This window comes from Pogona vitticeps, chromosome 2 (genome assembly GCF_051106095.1).
Source record: "Pogona vitticeps strain Pit_001003342236 chromosome 2, PviZW2.1, whole genome shotgun sequence".
NCBI lineage: Eukaryota > Metazoa > Chordata > Lepidosauria > Squamata > Agamidae > Pogona > Pogona vitticeps.
Genome location: NC_135784.1, coordinates 256,442,134 through 256,463,473, shown reverse-complemented (window position 1 = coordinate 256,463,473; position 21,340 = coordinate 256,442,134). Strand labels below are relative to the sequence as shown.

The following is a 21,340-nucleotide window of genomic DNA, read 5'->3' as shown; positions in this document are numbered from 1 at the left end:
TCCTAGTACAGGAGACCAAGGAAGAGAGATTAAGCTGAATGAACTTGGCAAGTAGCAATGAACAGCTGTCCATTGCAGTTCATTTTTCTTTTTGCTCAATTTAATCTATGTCTGCACTTCATTTTAAAAAAACTTTTTTTTACCTGGTACATTATTGCTACTGCAGAATGTCTGCACAGAATGTCTGTTTGTAACACTTTACCGCATCATACACAACTTACTTGTCAGTTACCTCTTCTGTTCCACTGAGTTTGGTTTTGTAGTCATACAAATGCAAACAGTCAACTACCTGTCCATCTAAACCCCCAGTTTTCTCAGATATCCTGCCTCTCCTTAAGTGCAGTTCGATACACAAATGCTGCAATCCTGCTGTTTTGTTATGCAAGCAGAAAGAAAGGAGCACTAATACTGCTTGCTTCTAGTTAGCAAGTAACAAGTCGCTGCTGTGATTCTTGGGACATCCACACCCATTGGTTTGGTTCATGTCCAAAAATCCCAGCAGGGGCTTATTAATTGCCTGCTAGAAGAGAATACAGTCATGCCCCGCTTAACGATTACCCCGCATTACGAAGAATCTGCTTCACGACGAGGTTTTTGCGATTGCAAAACAATGTCTTAAATGGGTTTTTCACTTTACAAAGATTGGTTCCCTGCTTCGGGAACTGATTCTTCACATTACGACGATCAAAACAGCTGACCGTCGGGTTTTCAAAATGGCCTTCGGGTGCTCAAAATAGCTCCCAGCTGTGCTTAGGGACGGATTCCTCGCTATACAGGCACCAAAAATGGCCGCCATATGGAGGGTCTTCATTGGAGGGTGAGTTTTTAGCCCATTGGAACACATTAACCAGGTTTTAATGCGTTTCAATGGGTTTTTTATTTTCACTTTACGACATTTTCGCTCTACAGCGATTTCGCTGGAACGAATTAATGTTGTTAAGCGAGGCACCACTGTAAATGTTATATCATTTCTTTCCATGTGCATAAAAAGCAATAGGACTTCAACCAGTAATTAGTTCTCTCTGCTCATTTTCCTACACAAACAGTGCAAATCTACCCTATACTCATAAGAGAAAATCATCCTAAAATGAGAACAGAGCCTTAGGTTCTCACGGAAGTGAATAAGGCAAGGCAGTGAATATCGTTTGAGAGAAAGCCATTTTAGTGCACCCACTGAAATCCCCTAATACAAAATAATCACATTCTCCTGAAATGAACTCAAGTCGTAAGTGACAATAGAAATAGTAACAAAACAAAACCAATGGGTAGGGGGAAAGGAGAATATATTATTCATGTTCAGAGATACCCTGAGGTTTATGAATGTTTGGGAAAATGAGGATTTGGCAAGTGTTAGCTTACTAGTTAATCCCCTTCAAGGATTGCTGCCTTGTTGTGGCGAAGGGGCTTGAGTAATTCAGAGAAGCTATGGGCTATGCCGTGCAGGGACAACCAAGATGAACAGGTCATAGTGGACAGTTCGGACTAAATGTGATCCACCTGGAGCAGGAATTGGCAAGCCACTCCAGTATCTTTGCCAAGAAAACCCCATGAACAGAAATAAAAGGATAAAAGATATGACACTGGAAGATGAGCCCCTCAGGTCGGAAGGCGTCCAACATGCTACTGAGGAAGAGCGGAGGACAAGTAGCTCCAGAGCTAATGAAGTGGTTGGGCCAAAGCCAAAAGGACGCTCAGCTGTGGACGTGCCTGGAAGTGAAAGGGAAGTCTGATGTTGTAAAGAAAAATACTGCATAAGAACCTGAAATGTAAGATCTATGAACCTTGTTAAGCTGGATGTGGTCAAACAGGAGATGGCAAGAATAAACATCGACATCCTGGGCATCAGTGAACTAAAATGGACGGGAACTGGCAAATTCAATTCAGACGATTATCATATCTACTATTGTGGCAAGAATCCCATAGAAGAAATGGAGTAGCCCTCATAGTCAACAAAAGAGGGGGAAAAGCTGTCCTGGGATACAATCTGAAAAATGATTTCAATACAAATCCAAGGCAGACCTTTCAACATCACAGTAATCCAAGTTTATGCACCAACCACCAATGCTGAAGAGGCTGAAATGGACCAATTCCATGAAGACTTACAACACCTTCTAGAACTGACACCAAAGAAAGATGTTCTTCTCATTATAGGGGATTGGAATGCTAAAGTAGGGAGTCAAGAGATAAAAGGAACAACAGGCAAGTTTGGCCTTGGAGTTCAAAATGAAGCAGGGCAAAGGCTAATAGAGTTTTGTCAAGAGAACAAGCTGGTCATCACAAACACTCTTTTCCAACAAGAGGCGACTCTACACATGGAAATCACCGTAATCAGACTGGCTATATTCTCTGCAGCCAAAGATGGAGAAGCTCTATACAGTCAGCCAAAAACAAGACCTGGAGCTGATTGTGGCTATGATCATCAGCTTCTCATAGCAAAATTCAAGCTTAAACTGAAGAAAGTAGGAAAAACCACTGAGCTAGTCAGGTATAATCTAAACCAAATCCCTTATGAATACACAGTGGATGTGAAGAACAGATTTAAGGAACTCGATTTGGTGGACAGAATGCCGGAACTATGGATGGAGGCCCGTAACATTGTACAGAAGGCAGCAACAAAAACCATCCCAAAGAAAAGGAAATGCAAGAAAGCAAAGTGGCTGTCCAATGAGGCTATACAAATAGCAGAGAAGGAAAACAAAATGCAAGGGAGACAGGGAAAGTTACAGAAAATTGAAATCTGTCTTCCAAACAATAGCAAGGAGAGACAAGAGGGCCTTCTTAAATGAACAGTGCAAAGAAATGAAAAGAATAGAAAGGGAAAAAAATAAATATCTGTTCAAAAAAATTAGAGATATTAAAGGAACATTTTGTGCAAAGATGGGCATGATAAAGGACAAAAATGGTAGCGACCTCACAGAAGCAGAAGACATCAAGAAGAGGTGGCAAGAATACACTGAAGAATTATACCAGAAAGATCTCGACGTCCCAGACAACCCAGATTGTGTGGTTGCAGAGGTTGAGCCAGACATCCTGGAGAATGAAGTCAAGTGGGTATTAGAAAGCATGACTAACAACAGTCTGTCACGGACTTACAGATCCAAGGTTCCCCTGCATATGCAGAAAATTACTTTGAACGTAAGTCACTTTTCAGAAATACTGAATGTAAGCCACTTTTCAGAAATAATGGCCAAAATCCTGTTGCTTCTTGTAGTAACTCACACTAAAAAAGGCTCACTGAATCAACAGAGATTTGGTGAGTCAACTCTTCTGTATGTTCCCTTGAGTCAAATGGGTTTACTCTTATTTCAATTTATTTTAACACGATCAGTCACAATTAGAGTAGGCCCATTTGAATTAGTAAAACATATGGAGATGATTCAACACATCCCCACGGATTCGATGGGCCTACTTTAGTGCAATTTATTACACTAAGTGATAGGATTTTGGCCATTGACTGCCTAAATTAAGATAATCTGAAGCAATGCAGAGAAACCCTGTGGCTATTTTGATCAAGAACCATTTTAATTAGGATGTAACACATGTGAGAATCTACAAATAAAAACAAAATGTCAATTACCTTGGGCTAATTATATCACGAGAATTATGGAACCATTCTTGGATCTTAGCATCAGATGCAACTCCTACTTTCACAAGATATGAATAGGGTTCCACATGGAAAGCCCAGAAATGCTTTCCTTTCACAATACCAGTATCTCCAACAATGTAGTCTAAGGTAGTATAGCAGCCCGTTTGAATACGTTCAGCTCCCAAAAGCAAAGGAAATCCAGCCCTGCTTTCCACAACATTTCTCCTCGCATTCAGCATGAGATGTTCACTGTTGAATCCACACTTGTCATCGAAAAGAAAACTAAAAACTGAAAAATAAATAGGCACGTTAAGCCACTTTTCTTTATACTTAAACAATGATATACTACTAGTAGGGCATAGGGTTTTCATACTTATTATTAAGAATTCACTATATTTCAATCCCCAAGTCCTTCCACAACTGTGATGCACTATCACTTATTAACCTGCCACAGATTATCCATATGTGAATTTCTGACATGTTAACTGTAACCATGGGCACCATGTGCCTTTCCCAATGCCATGTCCCACCTTGCCCATCAATTTAACCATAAATGAGAACTATAATAAAATAATGCCTGTAAAGCATCATTTTCAAACAATATGAGAGTACCGTTCACCCTTGTTATGCAATAAGTTATGTATTATCCATGAGTTATATGCTAATGTGGTTAAGAGGTGGGGCTAAAAGGGATGTTAAAAGGTGGAGCCTGAGAGGGCGGTCAGTCAGAGTGTCTGTGTTAGGAATCAGGGAGAGAAGGATAGTTTGGGGTCTGAGGAGTGATTAGTCTGAGTGTAAATTGTGATAAATAACTATAGAAGGTTAATATTGAAGCTTGATGAAACTTGAAGATTGTGCTTTTGAATAGTTCCAGAAACCAACTGTAATCAATAAGCCTGTTCTATTAAAAAGCTAGTACTGAATGGACCTTCATCTTTTCTAAGTAAAGTAAGTTGATAAGGACAACAACTGGTGGCAGCATGTCAAGAGGTGTTTTGGTGTACCTTTGTGAGCTCTGTGTCTAGTGAGACAAACAGGGGCCACGAGGGCAAATGCCACAATTGGCATCCAGCGGCGGGATCCAAAAAAATCCAGTAAAGCCAGAGTTTGAAAGTGAAATTTTTGTTGAGTCGTGGGTACCTTTTTAGTCAGAGGTTTGTGGTGAAGAAGTGGGTGACCTGCTAGAGCTTTTCTGGAAAAGCTTAGTGGCGGGGCTTCTGATCCCAGATCTGGGGGGACTAAAGATAGGGAAAACTCTAAAGGAAAAATTCCTGTTTATTTACCTCAAGATTTGGAAGACCAGTGGGCTAGCTTAAAATCCAAGGCTATGAGAGAAGAGAGTGCTGGAGGATAAAAGTGGAAGCCAGAGGTCAAAGCAGATCTGAGGGGATAGATAAATCAAAGCAGAGGCTTGAGAAATAAAATTATTTCAGTGACTGAGAGCAGGAATAGCTCTTACATAGAAAGACACAGTAACTAAAAGGTTGTTAGCTGGAGAACAGCCAGAAAGAGCTGCTGAGGGAAGTGCAACAACAATAGTTACTGGAATAAAAGCAATAAGACAGGTCCTTTTTAAAATCAGTACAAACACTCAAGACTAATTATCTCAGAAGTAAACATGTCCCCCAAACGTAGCCAAAGGGGAGTCGTGAGGCAGAGAATTTACCTCAAAAAGTGGAGGGAGAAATGGAGACCCTCTAATCTCACTGGAACAGGAGGAGACTGATGAAGGTGCCTCAGAGAGACAAAGGGTTCTAAGCTCCCAAAATCTGTAGAAATGGAGACTAGAACAGGAATTTTGGCTTAGAGAAAAAAAATAGAAATTAGAGAAAAAGCCAGAGCTGAAGAGAAAGCTCAGGAACTACAGATCAAGGAATTAGAGATTATGGAGAAAGAAAAGGTGAGACAAATTGAATTAAGAGAAAGAGAAATCACATTTGAGCAAGAAAAAAGACAAATGGAATTTCAAATAGAGATGAAAAGACAGGATATGTCTGCTCAAAATAATAATAACAACAACATTCATTTGAGAGAGCGTGTTGAGATTTTGAAAGGATGATAGTGTTAAGATCACAAATAAGTGGAGATTTGGTTGAACTGTATTCTCATACGCCTCTAGAGCAAGCTAGAGATTTTGAGGCCTATAGAAAAATGGTGTATTCAAGATTTGGCATAAATGCAGAACACCTGAGGAGAAAATTTTGTTCCCGTACCAAAAAGCATGAAAAATCTTATTCTCAGTTAGGGGCTAAACTGATGCAATGTTTGAACAAATGGATGGAACATGAAAATGTCTCTTCTGTAGAACAGATGAAAAATGTGATTGTATTAGAACAATTTTATTCCGGTTTCCTGGGGAACTGAGTTACTTAAAGACAAAAATCCTAAAAAATCTATTAGAAGCAGGTAAAACAGAGGATTCCATTAGTGAGATTCGAAACCCCAAGTTCTCAGAGGTAAAACAGGCAAAACTGGAACAATAGTAAGAAACCCTTCAATAAAAATTATATCAGTAAAACATCAGGGAAAGAAGGCCAGAGTCTGACTCTCTTGCCTAAACTGTAGACTGGATTCATACTGGCCATGCTAATCCAAGAGTTAAGGATTTTAAAGATATCTCTGAAAATGAGTCTGTCCTTCATAAATGTAAGCTTGAATTATTATTTATCTGGGAACTACCAATTCCTCAAAACATGATGGTGGCACTATCTCTAAGAAACAGATGCTATTTGCTATACAATTCACAGTAATGGGAGTTGAGACAAGTTTATTTGTTGTTAAATTCTGTACTGTTCTCAATCAACTACATGCCAGGAGGGAGGAATTTTTTAATATCTTGTAAATGTTAGTGCCTATAATATCAAGTGATTTATTATTAGCAGCAGAAGCAGCAGCTAGAGAGTGTTCGTCCTAAGGTACTACTACTACTATCTCTGTGTTAGGTTCAATGTAAATACAGAGAGAGAAACTGTACCAATTTATATCAATCCTCTAAAAATGTGCCATGTTGCTACCCTGAGTACTTCCAGAAATATTGCAAATCCTCTCTATATGGCTAAGGAACTTATAATATTAATGTGACATAATTTGACTATAACTTAGGGGACACGCTTTTCATGGGCATGGACCCACAAACACAAGAAGGCACCTTCCTGTCATAACAAGTCCCAAGCCTCCCAAAGCCAACAGTCTGGGATTGCTCAAGAATTGTATTTTACCTGGAGCTGGTGGTGTGTGCAAGATCACTTCCCTGCTCCAAGGGCTACAGATAGATCCTTTGTATCCTCTGACTCTGAAAGCATAAATGCTGTTCGTGTCAAGGTCAGAAATTATTTCACTCTTGCTAAAGACTTCAATCTCATGCCATGTTGGGTTAGCTTCTTCTCTGTTGAGTTTACGGTACTCGAGCATATAAGTATCAGCTGAACTTGCTTTCTGTGGATGATCCCAAGAAATCAAAGCCTTATTATACATTCTGCTCTGTTCTTCGTTAATTTCTGGTATATCAAGACCTGAATCAAAAGCAGAAGAATCAATATAGATTTAAACACTGATTTTGCTTCACTACATTAAACAAAAAAGGATTAAAATGTACACATCTAAAAAACTACTGAGTGGGAAATAATTCAGTCCACAAAATGAGAAAAAAGAGCAAGGAATCAGCAGAAAGGGAGGAGGAAGTAATCAGACTTGTTTGCAACTTGTTAAAGTAACTTTCCTCTAATTGGTCCTCCTGCAAATCTGAATGGCCAGAACAAAGCAGAACTATAACAAGCTGCAAACAAGGATTTTGAGTGCCAATTTCACCCCTCCTCTCTGCTAACTACATTGTGGTGGGCTAAAGCCAATTTACCCAGGAAACCCAACTTCTCAGGTGTGACTTCACATTCACATTTTTCCTGATGTGTAATCACTTCTTTAGTCTAGAGAGTATCAATCTCACACAACAGCAGGACTGTCCATGTCATATATCTTTTACTGGAAATAAGACATTAGGCATACTCTTGGCTATTCCTTCTAGTACATTCCTTGACTCACTATCAATCTGAATATGCATGGAAAAAATTCAGCATGTGCATATGTGTGCCCACAAACTGTCAGCAACTCCATAATCTACTTCCCAAATATTAAGGAACTATTTTCTCTCCAAACTTTTTCCAAAACATAACTGTACCTATAAAACCTGTTTCAAGTACTAAAATATCCCTATTAAGATAATGGTTGCTATTGTTACTACCAACCTCTGAAAACAATGAAAACAGAAGTTAATGCAACAGAGTGAATATCACATGCCCTCTTCCTTTTAAACTTACCACTTGACTGGAAAGACAAGTCTCCAAGAGCCTCCTGTTGTGTTGTTATGTCAATAATGTAATCTTCAAAAGAAGCTTGGGCTGCAGGTCTGAAACTCTTCAAAGATTCAGTTGCTTTCTGAATTCTGTACATGGAAGAGACTTTATAGCTTACATACATACTTTCTCCAGCAAACTAGCTTTCAGAATATTATAAAAACAGCACTAAAATACACAATCCTTTTTTTAAACCAGTATCTCAGAGTTAAAAGAACAAACCTATCTATCAAACCAATATTATTTCAAGATCCAGCATTACAAAACAATGGGAAATAACAGCAGGGGCTATGTACAGGTAAATCTGTAACTCTCTATTGTGTAACTTGCATAAACAGAACTCTAGAAAGTTCTCATGTGGAAGCCAGTTAAAATACAAATACAAATACAAATACAAATACAAATACAAATACTAATACAAATACTAATACAAATACTAATATAATATTAGATAGATAGATAGATAGATAGATAGATAGATAGATAGATAGATAGATAGATAGATAGATAGATAGATAGATAGATAGATAGATAGATAGATAGATAGATAGATAGATAGATAGATAGATAGATAGATAGATAGATAGATAGATAGATAGATAGATAGATAGATAGATAGATAGATAGATAGATAGATAGATAGATAGATAGATAGATAATGTATAGGAACTATGGATGGAAATGGGTTCCATAACCTGGAAACTTGGATTCTGAGTGCCCCAAGCAAGAACAGAAAATGTTTTGATTGGTACATAAACAAAGTTATCTGTTTTTACCCCTGCACTGCAAGCTGACTCACAGATTCCTTAAAACCACAGGAATGATTTGGTGGGAGTGCTGTACAAAGGACAAGAGGAATACCTTGATTCACACAAAATGCATCCAACACAGATTTTTATACCCAATCCACAGTACAGAGCAAGGCATCTGGTGTATATCACTATGGCCTACTCTGTTTTCTCCATGGGAAGGGTACATTGGAGGCAAGGAGAAAGGAAGGAAAAAGAGCTCTTTTGTCCACAAACAAGCACTGGAAAGCCCTAGGGCAAGATGCTTGACCATGGTGGCCAGAGAGTAACACACACGCAGACAGTGCCAATAGGATTAGGATCAAGATAATCATAAATGGTGAACAGATGGATGTCTTGGATTAAGAACTGGTGGGGCCAGATATCACAGTGACCAAAGACACTGATACGGTGGCCACCTTAGGTTGTGTAAATACAGGATCGCACAGGACCATATTGGCAGTGGGGTTAGTAGGATGGTTGTCCCTGGTGATGTCAGTACTAGCTGGATGCCAGCTGAAGAGCCAACAGCCAGTGCCCACCCAGGCTACCAGGTTGTTGGGGTAGAAAGCCAGGGTTCTGCCAAAATATCCCAAGAGCTAAGTCCCAGGATTCATGAATAGCTGGGCAAGGAGTATATGCCTCTGCAGGAGATGCAAATGAAAAAGTTATCAGTCTCCCCACTAGATACTGGCTCATGCTAGGTTGTTAATGGTCCCATGATTTACTTCTCTAGGGCTTGAATTGCTAGCTGTCCCTCTGCAGCTTGAGAGATGAACATAGGAATCCCCTCCCTTCAAGAGTGGCCAGGGGCCTCCCTCTATCCACTTTGTTTCCACCTCCAAATTATGGTTCTCATTTTTTCAGCCAACCTGGGCTTGCAGCTCCCTAGATACACCAGCCAGGGCAATCTTTCTCACCTTTCTCTTCTACCTCTTATCTCTCTCTGTTGATTCTTCCTCATTCCTCTGTCTACACCATCCCCCACTTCCTGCCCAATTCCCCCCACACCCTTTAACCCCTAACCCACACCCTGCCCCTCCAAAAAGCCATGTTATTGAGGTTCCTAGGTCCCCTGGCAGTTGGATATAGCTGCAGCATGCCTTGCTCCAACCAATTTCACCTCACTTCAGTCAAGGTCAAGCACCCAGGTTTGTCATGCCATGTGATGTGGTGGCAGACTTGCATGTGCTCCTACAATCATGTAAACATTTCAAGAGGCAAATAACATACCTGTCATGAAGCTGCTTTGCTGTTTGAACAAAACAAGACTGGTCTGTTTCTTTGAGAACTTCTTGGGCGTATCCCACCAGACCATTATTTTCAAGAAGTCCCTGATACTCTTCTATTTGAGAATGCAACTTCTCCAGTCTTATGTTTTTTGAAGCTTCAATAGCCCTGAGTGCAGTTGCCCTCCTCTCTTCCAGAACATCAAACAACTTATCAAAGTTATTTGATGCCTCTTCCTTAGCTCTTTCACCATTACACTATTTAAAAAAACACACAAACACATGATTCATCTATTGAAGCTGAAAACAGTGAAAACAATTTTCATTATTTGTCAGAATTTTTTTTCAAGGAACTTGATTAATCTGCTGTAGCAAAAACAAAAAAATTACACCTATCTCTCTATATACCTGTCTACTATGAGTATCACTTTATATACAGTACTACATAACATGCCCTAATGAATGCTTCCCCCTTCATGGATTGCTGCCTTGTCGTGGCAAAGGGGCTTCAGTAACTCAGTGAAGCTATGGGCTATGCCGTGCGGGGCCACCCAAGACGGACAGGTCATAGTGGAGAGTTCCAACTAAACGCAATCCACGTGGAGCAGGCAGTGGCAAGCCACTCCAGTATCTTTGCCAAGAAAATCCCATGACCAGAAACAAAAGGCTAAAAGATATGACACTGGAAGATGGGACCCCCCAGGTTGGAAGGTGTCCAACATTCTACTGAGGAAGAGCAGAGGACAAGTACAGGTAGCTCCAGAGCTAATGAAGTGGTTGGGCCAAAGCTGAAATGACGCTCAGCTGTGGACGTGCCTGGAAGTGAAAGGAAAGTCCAATGCTTCAAAGAAAAATACTGCATAGGAACCTGGAATGTAAGATCTATGAACCTTGGATATGGTCAAACAGAAGATGGCAAGAATAAACATTGATATCCTGGGCGTCAGTGAACTAAAATGGACAGGAATGGGCAAATTCAATTCAGATGATTATCAAAGCAAAGTGTGCTTCAAGCACTCTGGGCGGTTTACAAGTTAATTATGCAGGCTACACATTGCCCCCCCAGCGAGCTGGGTACTCATTTTATCGACCTCGGAAGGACAGAAGGCTGAGTCAACCTTGAGCCGGCTACCTGGGATTGAACCCCAGGTTGCAAGCACAGTTTTGGCTGCAGTATAGCAGTTTAACCACTGCGCCAAGGGGCTTTTTTTAATCATTTCTACTATTGTGGGCAAGAAGCTTGTAGAAGGAATGGAGTAGCCCCTCATAGTCAACAAAAGAGTGGGAAAAGCTGTAATGGGATATAATCTCAAAAATGATAGAAAATGACAGAGTAGCGGAATTCCAGGTAAACACCAAATTATGATAGTCAAATAAGATCTTTCCAGAGGTTATGAATACACCAGGCACAAGAATAGTGTTGATAGTAGTTGGTCTACTATTTACAGTATATACAGGCAAGAGATAAAAGGAACAACAGGAAAATTTGGCCTTGGAGTTTAGAACAAAGCAGGGCAAAGGCTAATAGAGTTTTGTCAAGAGAACAAGCTGGTCATCACAAACACTTTTTTCCAACAACACAAGAGGCGACTCTACACATGGACATCAACAGATGGGCAATACCATAATCAAATTGACAATATTCTCTGCAGCCAAAGATGGAGAAGTTCTATACAGTCAGCAAAAACAAGACCTGGAGCTGATTGTGGCTCTGATCATCAGCTTCTCATAGCAAAATTCAAGCTCAAACTGAAGAAAGTAGAAAAAACCACTGGGCTAGTCAGGTATAATCTACACCAAATCCCTTACACCAAATACACAGTGGAAGTGAAGAACAGATTTAAGGAACTGGATTTGGTGGACAGAGTGCCTGAAGAACTTTTGATAGAGGATTGTAACATTGTACAGGAGGCAGCAAGAAAAACCATCCCAAAGAAAAGGAAATGCAAGAAAGCAAAGTGGCTGTCCAATGAAGCCTTACAAATAGCAGAGAAGAGAAGGGAAACAAAATGCAAGGGAGATAAGGAAAGTTACAGAAAACTGAATGCAGACTTCCAAAGAATAGCAAGGAGAGACAAGAGGGCCTTTGTAAATGGACAATGCAAAGAAATAGAGGAAAATAATAGAAAAGGAAAAACCAGAGATCTGTTCAGGAGAATCAGAGATATTAAAGGAACATTTTGTGCAAAGATAAACATAATAAATGACAAAAAATGGTAGGGACCTCACAGAAGCAGAAGACATCAAGAAGAGGTGGCAAGAATACACAGAGGAACTATACCAGAAAGATTTGGATGTCCCGGACAACCCAGATTGTGTCGTTGCTGACCTAGAGCCAGACATCCTGGAGAATGAAGTCAAGTGGGCCTTGGAAAGCTTGTCTAACAACAAGGCCAGTGGAGGTGATGACAGGGTGGGTTTGGGGGGTTATGTTTCTGTGCTGTGATTTTTGTGTGTGTTTTGGTGTGTTTGTTTTTTCAGCCCCAGCGATGGGGCTTGCTGTTGTTTATTTTTGCTTTTTTTTCTTCTTAAGCATCAGCGCCTTCCAATGGGCTTGCTCTGTTGTTTATTTTTGCTAACTTTTTAAAGCTCCAGCTCCTTCCTAGGGGGCTTGCTCTGTTGTTTATTTTTGCTTATTTTTTTTAAAAGCCTCAGCTCCTCTGGATGGGGCTTGCTCTAATGTTTATTTTTGTTTTTTTTTTTTCTTTTAAGCCCCAGCTCCTTCTGATGGGGCTTGTTCTGTTGTTTATTTTTGCTTAATTTTTTTAAGGCCCAGCTCCTTCCAATGGGGCTTGCTCTGTTGTTTATTTTTGCTTTTTTTAAGCCCAAACTCCTTCCGATCGGGCTTGCTGTGTGGTTTTTTGTTGTTGTTTTGCTTTTTTTTAAAGCCCCAGCTCCTTCCAATGGGGCTTATTCTGTTGTTTATTTTTTTAAGCCCCAACTCCTTCCGATGGGGCTTGCTCTGTTGTTTATTTTTATTTATTTTTTAAGCCCCAGCTCCTTCCAATGGGGCTTGCTCTGTTGCTTATTTTTGGTTTGTTTTTTTTAAAGCCCCAGTGCCTTCCGATGAGGCTTGTTGTGTGGTTTGTTATTGTTGTTGTTGTTGTTGTTGTTGTTGTTGTTGTTGTTGTTGTTGTTGTTGTTGTTGTTGTTGTTGTTGTTGTTGTTTTTGCTTTTTTTGCCAGAATGGATTAATCTCATTCCAATGCATTCCTATGGGAAATGGTGCTTCGACTTACGACCATTTCAAGTTATGTCCATCTTCTGGAACAGATTATGATCATAAGTCAAGGGACCACTGTACTAACTTACAGCTAGTATATATGACAAGGTGTTTAACTTTTTGCACTAAAGGCAACATTCAATTATATAGAATTTTAAAAGAATATAAAAATAGGTTACATCATAAGACAACTAAGCCCATTCTTACCTCTGTTTCTTTCATTAAAAGACCAAGTTCTGCGATCTGGCTTTTCACCTGGCTTTCTTTACTAATGAGGTAGTCTATGTCCCTTGAAAGCTTTTCCTATTAAAAAAATATCAACATATGTGTTAAGAGTAGATTTTTAAAAACTCTATTATTGCATTTTGAGTCGACACACACGCCATATAAGAGATTTGCTGGGCAGGTTCTTGAAAACTGTTAAAAGAACTGTGCCAAGTTAGAGAATATTCCTAAAGCTACTGCTGCAGTAGATAGGGGAAAAACTGAGCAGCAACCATGTTCTTTGAGTGTGCCCAGTACTTCTGCTTAAACTGTGATCAGCGCTAGAATGTTTTCAGTGAGACTCTGCACAGACATCCCAGTGCCCCACATATGTGTGAGTCACAAAGATCATGTAGCACCAGCAGAAGGAAATTTGTATTTGAGGAAACTATTGTGTTGTATATAGATCCAGTAAAATAGCCAAGTCAATGGTAACAACTGTGTCAACACAAGCACTGTACAAGACGTGGTAAGAAATGGGAGTGGGTAAAACTAAGCACAAGTGGTACATGCACTGCCCTAACATGTAGAGATCAGAAACTTTACTTTTTTGGATTTAACCTCCCCAAGTCCACTAATCACTATGGCTAGTGCCTGTGTGACTTTAGGTATTTTATGCACTGTAGTCCAACAGAGGATTTTCTAGCTTTGTTGAAGTGCATTTCTGCAGTGAGAGCTGTTGCTGTTGTTATGTGTCATCAAGTCGCCCTCAACTTATGGCCTGACAAAATGTCCTGTCTTCCACAGATTTGTTCAGCTCTGGTATTCAAGCTTGTGGTTCCATTAGGGAATCAATCCATCATGTATTTGGCCTTCCTCTTATTTTACTGCCTTCAACCTTTCCCAGCATTATTGTATTTTCCATAGAACTCTGTCTTCTCACAATGTGCCCAAAATAGGGCAACCTCAGTTTCAATATTTTTGCCTCCAGAGATAGTTCAGGTTTGATTTGGTGTAAAACCCACTTATGAGAGAAATACTGCAAAAGACTAGTTTTTGCTTCTGATAACTGCCCTTCATTTCAGGAGACTTCTATAATCTTCACCATATTAATTACTTAGTAAAGTTATTCTCAGTCTGAAATGGAATAGCTAAGTTTCAAAGAACCAGAATTAAAGAATGCCTCTGTACTTCTGCGAGCAAAAATCAGAAAAAGAGCAACATGCAATTAAAACATAAACATCTTCATGAAATATATCAAAGCCCAGCAAAAATGAATATGCTCAAGTTGATCAGAACAACTTTAGGCACTATCATGTATACTGTCAAATAAAATACGTATCTCCTGTATCTGTCCCAAAGAGTTAACTCAACATTATATTTGTTCCATCAAATATGTCATAAATCATCTGTCTGTTTGAACAGCTGGAACAAGTCAAGCTAAGGTAGTCAACAACGTTGATTAAATTTACATTTCCATGCTTTGAGAACATTAAGAATTTTATAAGCTATGTGTTTTATGGGTTAACACTGGAAATATCCAATAAAAATGTCCAGCTATTGAAAAGAATTAATTTAGATCAAGTTATTATATAAAGCTGAAATTCACTTAACCTGAGCTTAGGACAATTACAGTGAATTTCCATGAGCCAATATTTGGAAGATTACAGCCACAGCTGGTTCTTGCAGAGATCATTTCGAGCCCCATTAGTCTTTGCTATCAATCATGCCTATAAACCCCTTAAAATATTGAGGTGGTAAATCTTGACATCCCTTTCATCCCTCATAATCAGCTGAAAGCAGTATTTCCTACCACGAAAGGCAATGGCAGATGCTAGCTTTGACATAAAATGCTGTACAAAATAAACAGAGGGCAACAGCTGTAATGTACCAAGAAAAAAGAGGTGCAACAGCACACAATTGTGAACATAACTGTTACTGAACAAAACTGGATGCATAAGATATGTATATTGAAAAGGAAATAATGGCCTGAATCCTACTGGTGATCATGTAAGGTTTGCAAAACTTTCCATAGCTATCTGTGACTAGCTGATGAAGTGCATGATGGATCTCAATTGTCCAATGAGGCATGTGACCAGGAATATGACTATTATGTGTCCTGCCAGCTCATCAATTAGCTATGGTAAGTTATGCAAACCTTATGTGAACACCAATGATTCTGGCCAGTAAGTACAACTGGTTGTAGTCTTTTTATATAATGAACGTATGAATGTTGGGTTTTTGTGTTCTTGTAGCCTGGCTTTTTTCTCATGACACATTAGAGACTATTTAACACCTTTCTGTAGTGGCAGTGCATTACATAAACACTCTAACCATCCAACACATGCATCGGTTCCAATCACCATGAAATACAAACCTGCAAAATAAAAGCTTATAAATACAGTAGTTTTAACAGGACACTCATATATTTCCAAAGATGCATTAATAAGTATATAGTGTGTGCATACATGTGTCTGTGTTTGTGCCGAACTCACTGGGGAAGCAGGACCTTAATTTTTTGTTCCCAAAGATTACAGAATGAAACATTCCAACTTACCTTGAGTGTTTTGTAGGCACTGCTCATTGTAGTCACTCTGTGGTTTGCATGTGTGCCACCCAATTTGCAAAGATGACAAACAGGCCTTCTGCATAGTTCACAATACATGTTTACTCTTTCCATTTCATGTTCTGGACACATAAGAATCTGACAAGGAAATATCAGAATGCACAATGTTATTCAAGAACTGCCAAACAACACAGTACTGTGCATTATATAATAATATATTACAGACAATTAAGACTGTCAATTCTATCAAGACCCTAAAACAATGAAGAACTCAAGTAATAGTCAGCTCCATCCTACCAATTTCTCAAAGAAAAAAAGAGATCATCAAGAACATATATTGGTCAGAATCCAATTAAATAATTACACCAGTGTAAGTCCATTTCTTCTGCAGCAAACTGCCACTAGCTAAGAAGTCAATATCTGCATTTCTCATTGCACACCAAGACATACAAGTACTGTGCAACAAGAAATACGAGTATGACCACCAACTTCCTAATTAGTCCCAATTTACCGCTGAGCGTACACACTGGTGGGTATAATTAACAGAATATTAGCCATTAAAATGTGCTTTGTCTAACAACCATTAAAACTCAACTGTATGTGACAAGTGGGTCAAATTAAGCCAACTATAGGTTTTAAATCAAAATATTCCATCCTAGTAGTCCAAAACATCTGGCAGACACATCTCCTAGCATTCCTAAATATTGATCAAAGTGGGTAAAGCTCATAAGCACTGAAATCAAAATATCTGAAAGGGTATTAACATTCAGGAAGGCCGAATGCTAAGAACTGCTGCCTAGAGAATGGCTTACCCAAATGAATAGAAATTTTGAACAAAAGCATCATGTATATTTCCTTGAAATTCAGCAGTTGACTTGCTGATTAGAGAAAAGGGGACATGGGCAATAAAATCATATTCTAATTGCTGCAATGTAAAGAACAAGCCCTATATAGCCTTGACCTCTAACTTCATTCCATATGTGGAAGAACACACTGCTTTGATTTTGTTCCTCATTCTTCCTTTTGGATCTCTGTGCGAGCACTGAAAATACACAGACGTTTGGTATCACAGTAGGATGGTATGAGATTTATATGACTTCAGAAAGAAGTGAGGAATTAGAGGGGAAAAACAGTTCTTCCCCTTCCATAAGAAAGTGTTCCTTTCACCCACACAAGAAACCTTAGGATCAAATCAGGTTCTTTATATTGTAACTACTGCTCACGCACTGCCATTCTAGAGAGATATTTTACAGCTGAAAATTGTATTTTTCCCCATTAGTTTGTTGTTCACTTTTTTGTAGTTTATACAGTCAGACTCTTAAGTAACCCACTTCAACAAGCATAAAGTACTATATTATTTTGAAACTTTCCCTCTACAAGGCTGCCAAATCAGTCACATCCAACCACCTGCAATTTAGACAAACCTTGCTGACTGGCTGACCAAGGTAATTTTTAAAGGGATTATTATATTCTATTATTTTACTCTGGCTTTTAATATTGTTCTTATTGATAAGTTTTAATATATCTGCTTAATTCTTTTTAAATACTGTAATAATTTATTATTTCAGCTTTTAACTTTGTTTCTTTTAATACTGGCAACTGCTTTGGATATTTTTGGAAAAAGGTGTTAAATAAATAAATAAATAAATAAATAAATAAATAAAATGTGTGTCTAATACTTCAAATATATAAAATAGATAAGCATTTGATTTTCTTTGTATATTTCTCTGTTTCTCTCTCTCTCTCTCTCTATCACATTCACATACATACGCACAATTAATACTTATTTGATAGTTACCAGCTCAAACAAAGTTAGGTGTGTCTCTGTGAAATGACAGCAACAGAAAGTCTAATACAAACAACCAATGATTTCCTTTAAACAAAGAGTTCTGTTACACAAATAAAGCTACTATGTGTGAGCTGGAGAATAAAGGACCAGAAGAGTGAGAGAGTGAGCCATCCCCCTCACACATCTATAGAGGAGGATAGAGATAGAGAGGATGGAGATAGAGGAGTGGAGAAGGTCACGGAGAAAGTGAAAGAGTTGAAGGCGGGAGGAAAAGGGGAGGAGTTAGAGAAGACAAGAAGGAAGGGGACAGAGGTTTTCTTGACGATGGAGGAGGGGGAGAAGTCAGAGGAAACAAGAAAGGAGGTGGTTTGGGAAGACAAATCGTAGGAGGAGGAAGGAGGACCAAAAGTGTTTAAAATACCACAGAAGAAAGAAATGAGATAGAAAGTGTGAGAGTCTAGAACCAGATAGGAAAGAGAGCGAAGTTAAAATACCAATAGAAGGATTAAGACCAGAAGAATGGACCATGCTGGTGTACCCTCGAGGCCGGGGTCCTTGGAGGAAGGTAATCCGTCCGGGACCTCTCCAGCCGAACCAGAAGCCACCCGAGGGAGATTGGTCTCATCACCCCCTCCTGCGGGACTATATGCGTGGTGAGGAGTGGATGTTTGAGAAAACCAACCGATCAGGAGAGATTCGGACACTCTCCCCGTTGAGGAAGGAAAGCTATGGAGGAAGTTTCCCATTATCATGGACAGATTTTCCTGTATATTTTGGTCACATTGACCCTACAGAAGTTATTGTAGTGGAACCTAAAAGTTCTGTTAATAAAGACTTTGTTGTGAAAGAAAATTCTCTCTTGTCGTGGCCCGCCAAAACTAAAGAACTGTCAGATGCTGAAAATGAACCCTATCACACTATGTACTTTATTATTCTGAAGAACAACTGCCTTAATTTTAGTTTCTCCTGCTTCTACTGTATTTTCGAATACCTGTACCTTGACAAGCAGATCATTCAACAGGATTCAGAAAGATGCTCTGGATCTTTTCTTTAAAATCCACACCTGCACACACAAACCAATGCCCCTCTTTCTCCCTGTTGTTTCATAAACTTGTTATGTCGATGCTATTCAAGCATTAACGGGAACAAGTAGTGACAGTCCCTGCAATTCTATTTCATTTTACACAAATATTTAAGATAGACCTATAGATCATGGCCGCATTATTTATTTATATCCTAAACTTTCACAGCATTTGTCATGCTATACATAGTTTACAACTCTTTAAAATACAATAAAACCGAATAAAGACTAAAGAGCCACAAACAAAAGCAGAAAAGACAAGAAGAAAAATCACTCTTAAAAAAAAAGAAACAAATGTCCTCAATCTGAAAGGTCAAATGTATCAGAATTCTTAAAGCCTTGGCCCAGTAGAGGAAAGATGGGTGATCAAGCAGACTTCCCAAGGTGGGAGATTTCATGACCACAAAAGACTTCTCCCACTTTTCAATCAGCAGTGCTACAGACACTTTCAAGGTGTGAAGAAGAAAGTCATCAGTAGCTGAACAACAGAGTAACATGAAAAAAGACAGTTCTCTTGAGTCCAAGCCATTGAGAACTGAAAAGGTAATCATCATCCATTTGAATTGTGCATGGAAACTGAATGTACAAACTGTTGTGAAATAAAGATAATACATTCTCAAGAAAAGCATGAAGAAATAGAGAGGCACAAGTAAACAGAACTACCACCAAATCCTAAAACTGTTACTGTACTGTATTTCCAAAACTAAACATTTTTTTAAAAAAATGTTGTGGTACCTTGAAGGCAGACTGCTATATTTAAATGTGAGCTTTTGTGGGTATACAGTGGTGCCTCACACAACGATGTTAATTGGTTCCAAAAAAATCAATGTTGTGTGAAACATCGTTCTGTGAAACACCATTTCCCATAGGAATGCATTGAAAACCGGTTAATCCATTCCAACTGGAACGGATTGCTGTCTTTAAGTGAAAAAACCCATAGGAAACATCGTTGAGTGAAACAATGTTTCCTCCATTGGAATGTACTGAAGCCGACTCAATACATTTCAATGGCTTTGCGAAGTCTGTTTTTGCTCATTTAAAAGTGCCTTACAATGTTTGGAACAGGTTTTAAATGCTTGCAATCGTTAGCCCACCTCCTGAACCCTATGCAAACTTAATTTGGTGTTGTTCTGAGTCGTCTTTAATTTTTGGTGATTTTTTTAATTTTCTCTCATTGGAATGCATTGGACTTGATCTAGGGATTACCAACCAAAGTTAAAAGGTGGAACATCAAGGATAAAAAAAATTCACAGAGGCTGAAACCCAATAGTAAGTCACAACCAGAGGGGGCCCACCGAATCAATGGAACTTACACAGATATTGTCTCCCCAAATGCCCACTGATTTAATAGGCCTATTCTAGTTGTGACTTAGTACTGGATTTCAGCCACTGTGTGAAGTACTTCTTTTTATCTGACCTTGACGTTCCACCAAGCAGAATTCACTACCATTGGTTTTGGTGATGGCTACTACCTCATTAGCTTCAAAATGGGACTGAACGTATTCACAGAGGGTACAGCTACCAAAGCCTGCCACCCATGATGAATATATATTCCCTTCAGTAAAAGAGATAGTATGCCTGTACACATTAATTTTCAAGAGCACAAGCATAAGGCTACTGTTTCATTCATGTTCTACTCAGGGCCTTCCCTTAGCCAACTAATGGTTCACTGTGTTCACCAGGACTTTCTTGGGTATATTTTAATAGCTTTCTAAACCAAACCTTGTTATTCTTTTTCTAATTACAAGATACAAAATCTGCTTTGAAAACAGGAGATACTTCCACTCTCATACAAGGATGCAATCAATAGAAAGCATTTACACTTACGGGTAAAGATGGGGGTATTTCCATGCACATCCCCATGCATCTGGAATTAACCAAGGGTCCATCCCCTGGGGCCAGACCGTCCACTCATGCGTCTGCCACCGGCCTTGCTCATCCTTCCAATCACTCTTGGAGCTCCTCTCTCTTCCTGCTCGGCTAGCCACTCCAGGCAAGGGGAGGGAGGACAAATCTCCTTACAAGGCTGTCAAGTCACTAGCCAAGCAAGAAGAGAGCAGGACTCTGAGAGTGATTGGAAGGATGAGCGAAGCTGCCGCTGCTGCCACTCAATACATGAGCTGACGGTCTGGCCCCAGGGGGCGGACCCTCATTAACTCCAGCTGCGTGGGGATATTCATATTCATATATAAGTACCCCCATTTCTACTTATAGGTATGCCAATTTAACCCAGCTGAAACTCTATGCTGCATCTGATGCCATTATCGATGGCTCTTTAACCATCAAAAAAGCAGTCTTCCAGAAAGACTATACTGCATCTATAACAGACCTAAGCAATGCCAGATGTTCTTGGGCTATAACTCTGATTACCACTGTTTATTAGCCTGGCTGGTTGGGACTTATGAGTGGCTGAGCCCCAAGGATAGCTCGTAGGCAATACATGCCCCATGCCTGATGTACACAGTTCTTTAATACAAACTAATACTTAAGCTGGAAACAATGTATTTTGAAAAAAGTAAAGAAGA

At 39.3% G+C, this 21,340-nt stretch overlaps 1 protein-coding gene across 6 annotated transcripts in view; it reads right to left on the bottom strand.

Annotated features, from left to right (window-relative positions):
* TRIM36 (tripartite motif containing 36) overlaps window positions 1-21,340 on the bottom strand; it is a 73,260-nt gene that overhangs the window by 5,018 nt on the left and 46,902 nt on the right. For all 6 annotated transcript variants that reach the window (XM_020780029.3, XM_020780031.3, XM_020780030.3 and 3 more), the window contains 6 exons: window positions 15,937-16,083; window positions 13,383-13,478; window positions 9,957-10,210; window positions 7,900-8,024; window positions 6,805-7,098; window positions 3,578-3,875 (listed from right to left, as the gene is read on the bottom strand). In XM_020780029.3, the coding sequence (XP_020635688.2) occupies window positions 3,578-3,875; window positions 6,805-7,098; window positions 7,900-8,024; window positions 9,957-10,210; window positions 13,383-13,478; window positions 15,937-16,083 (1,214 nt within the window). The remainder of the gene's footprint in view (window positions 1-3,577; window positions 3,876-6,804; window positions 7,099-7,899; window positions 8,025-9,956; window positions 10,211-13,382; window positions 13,479-15,936; window positions 16,084-21,340) is intronic.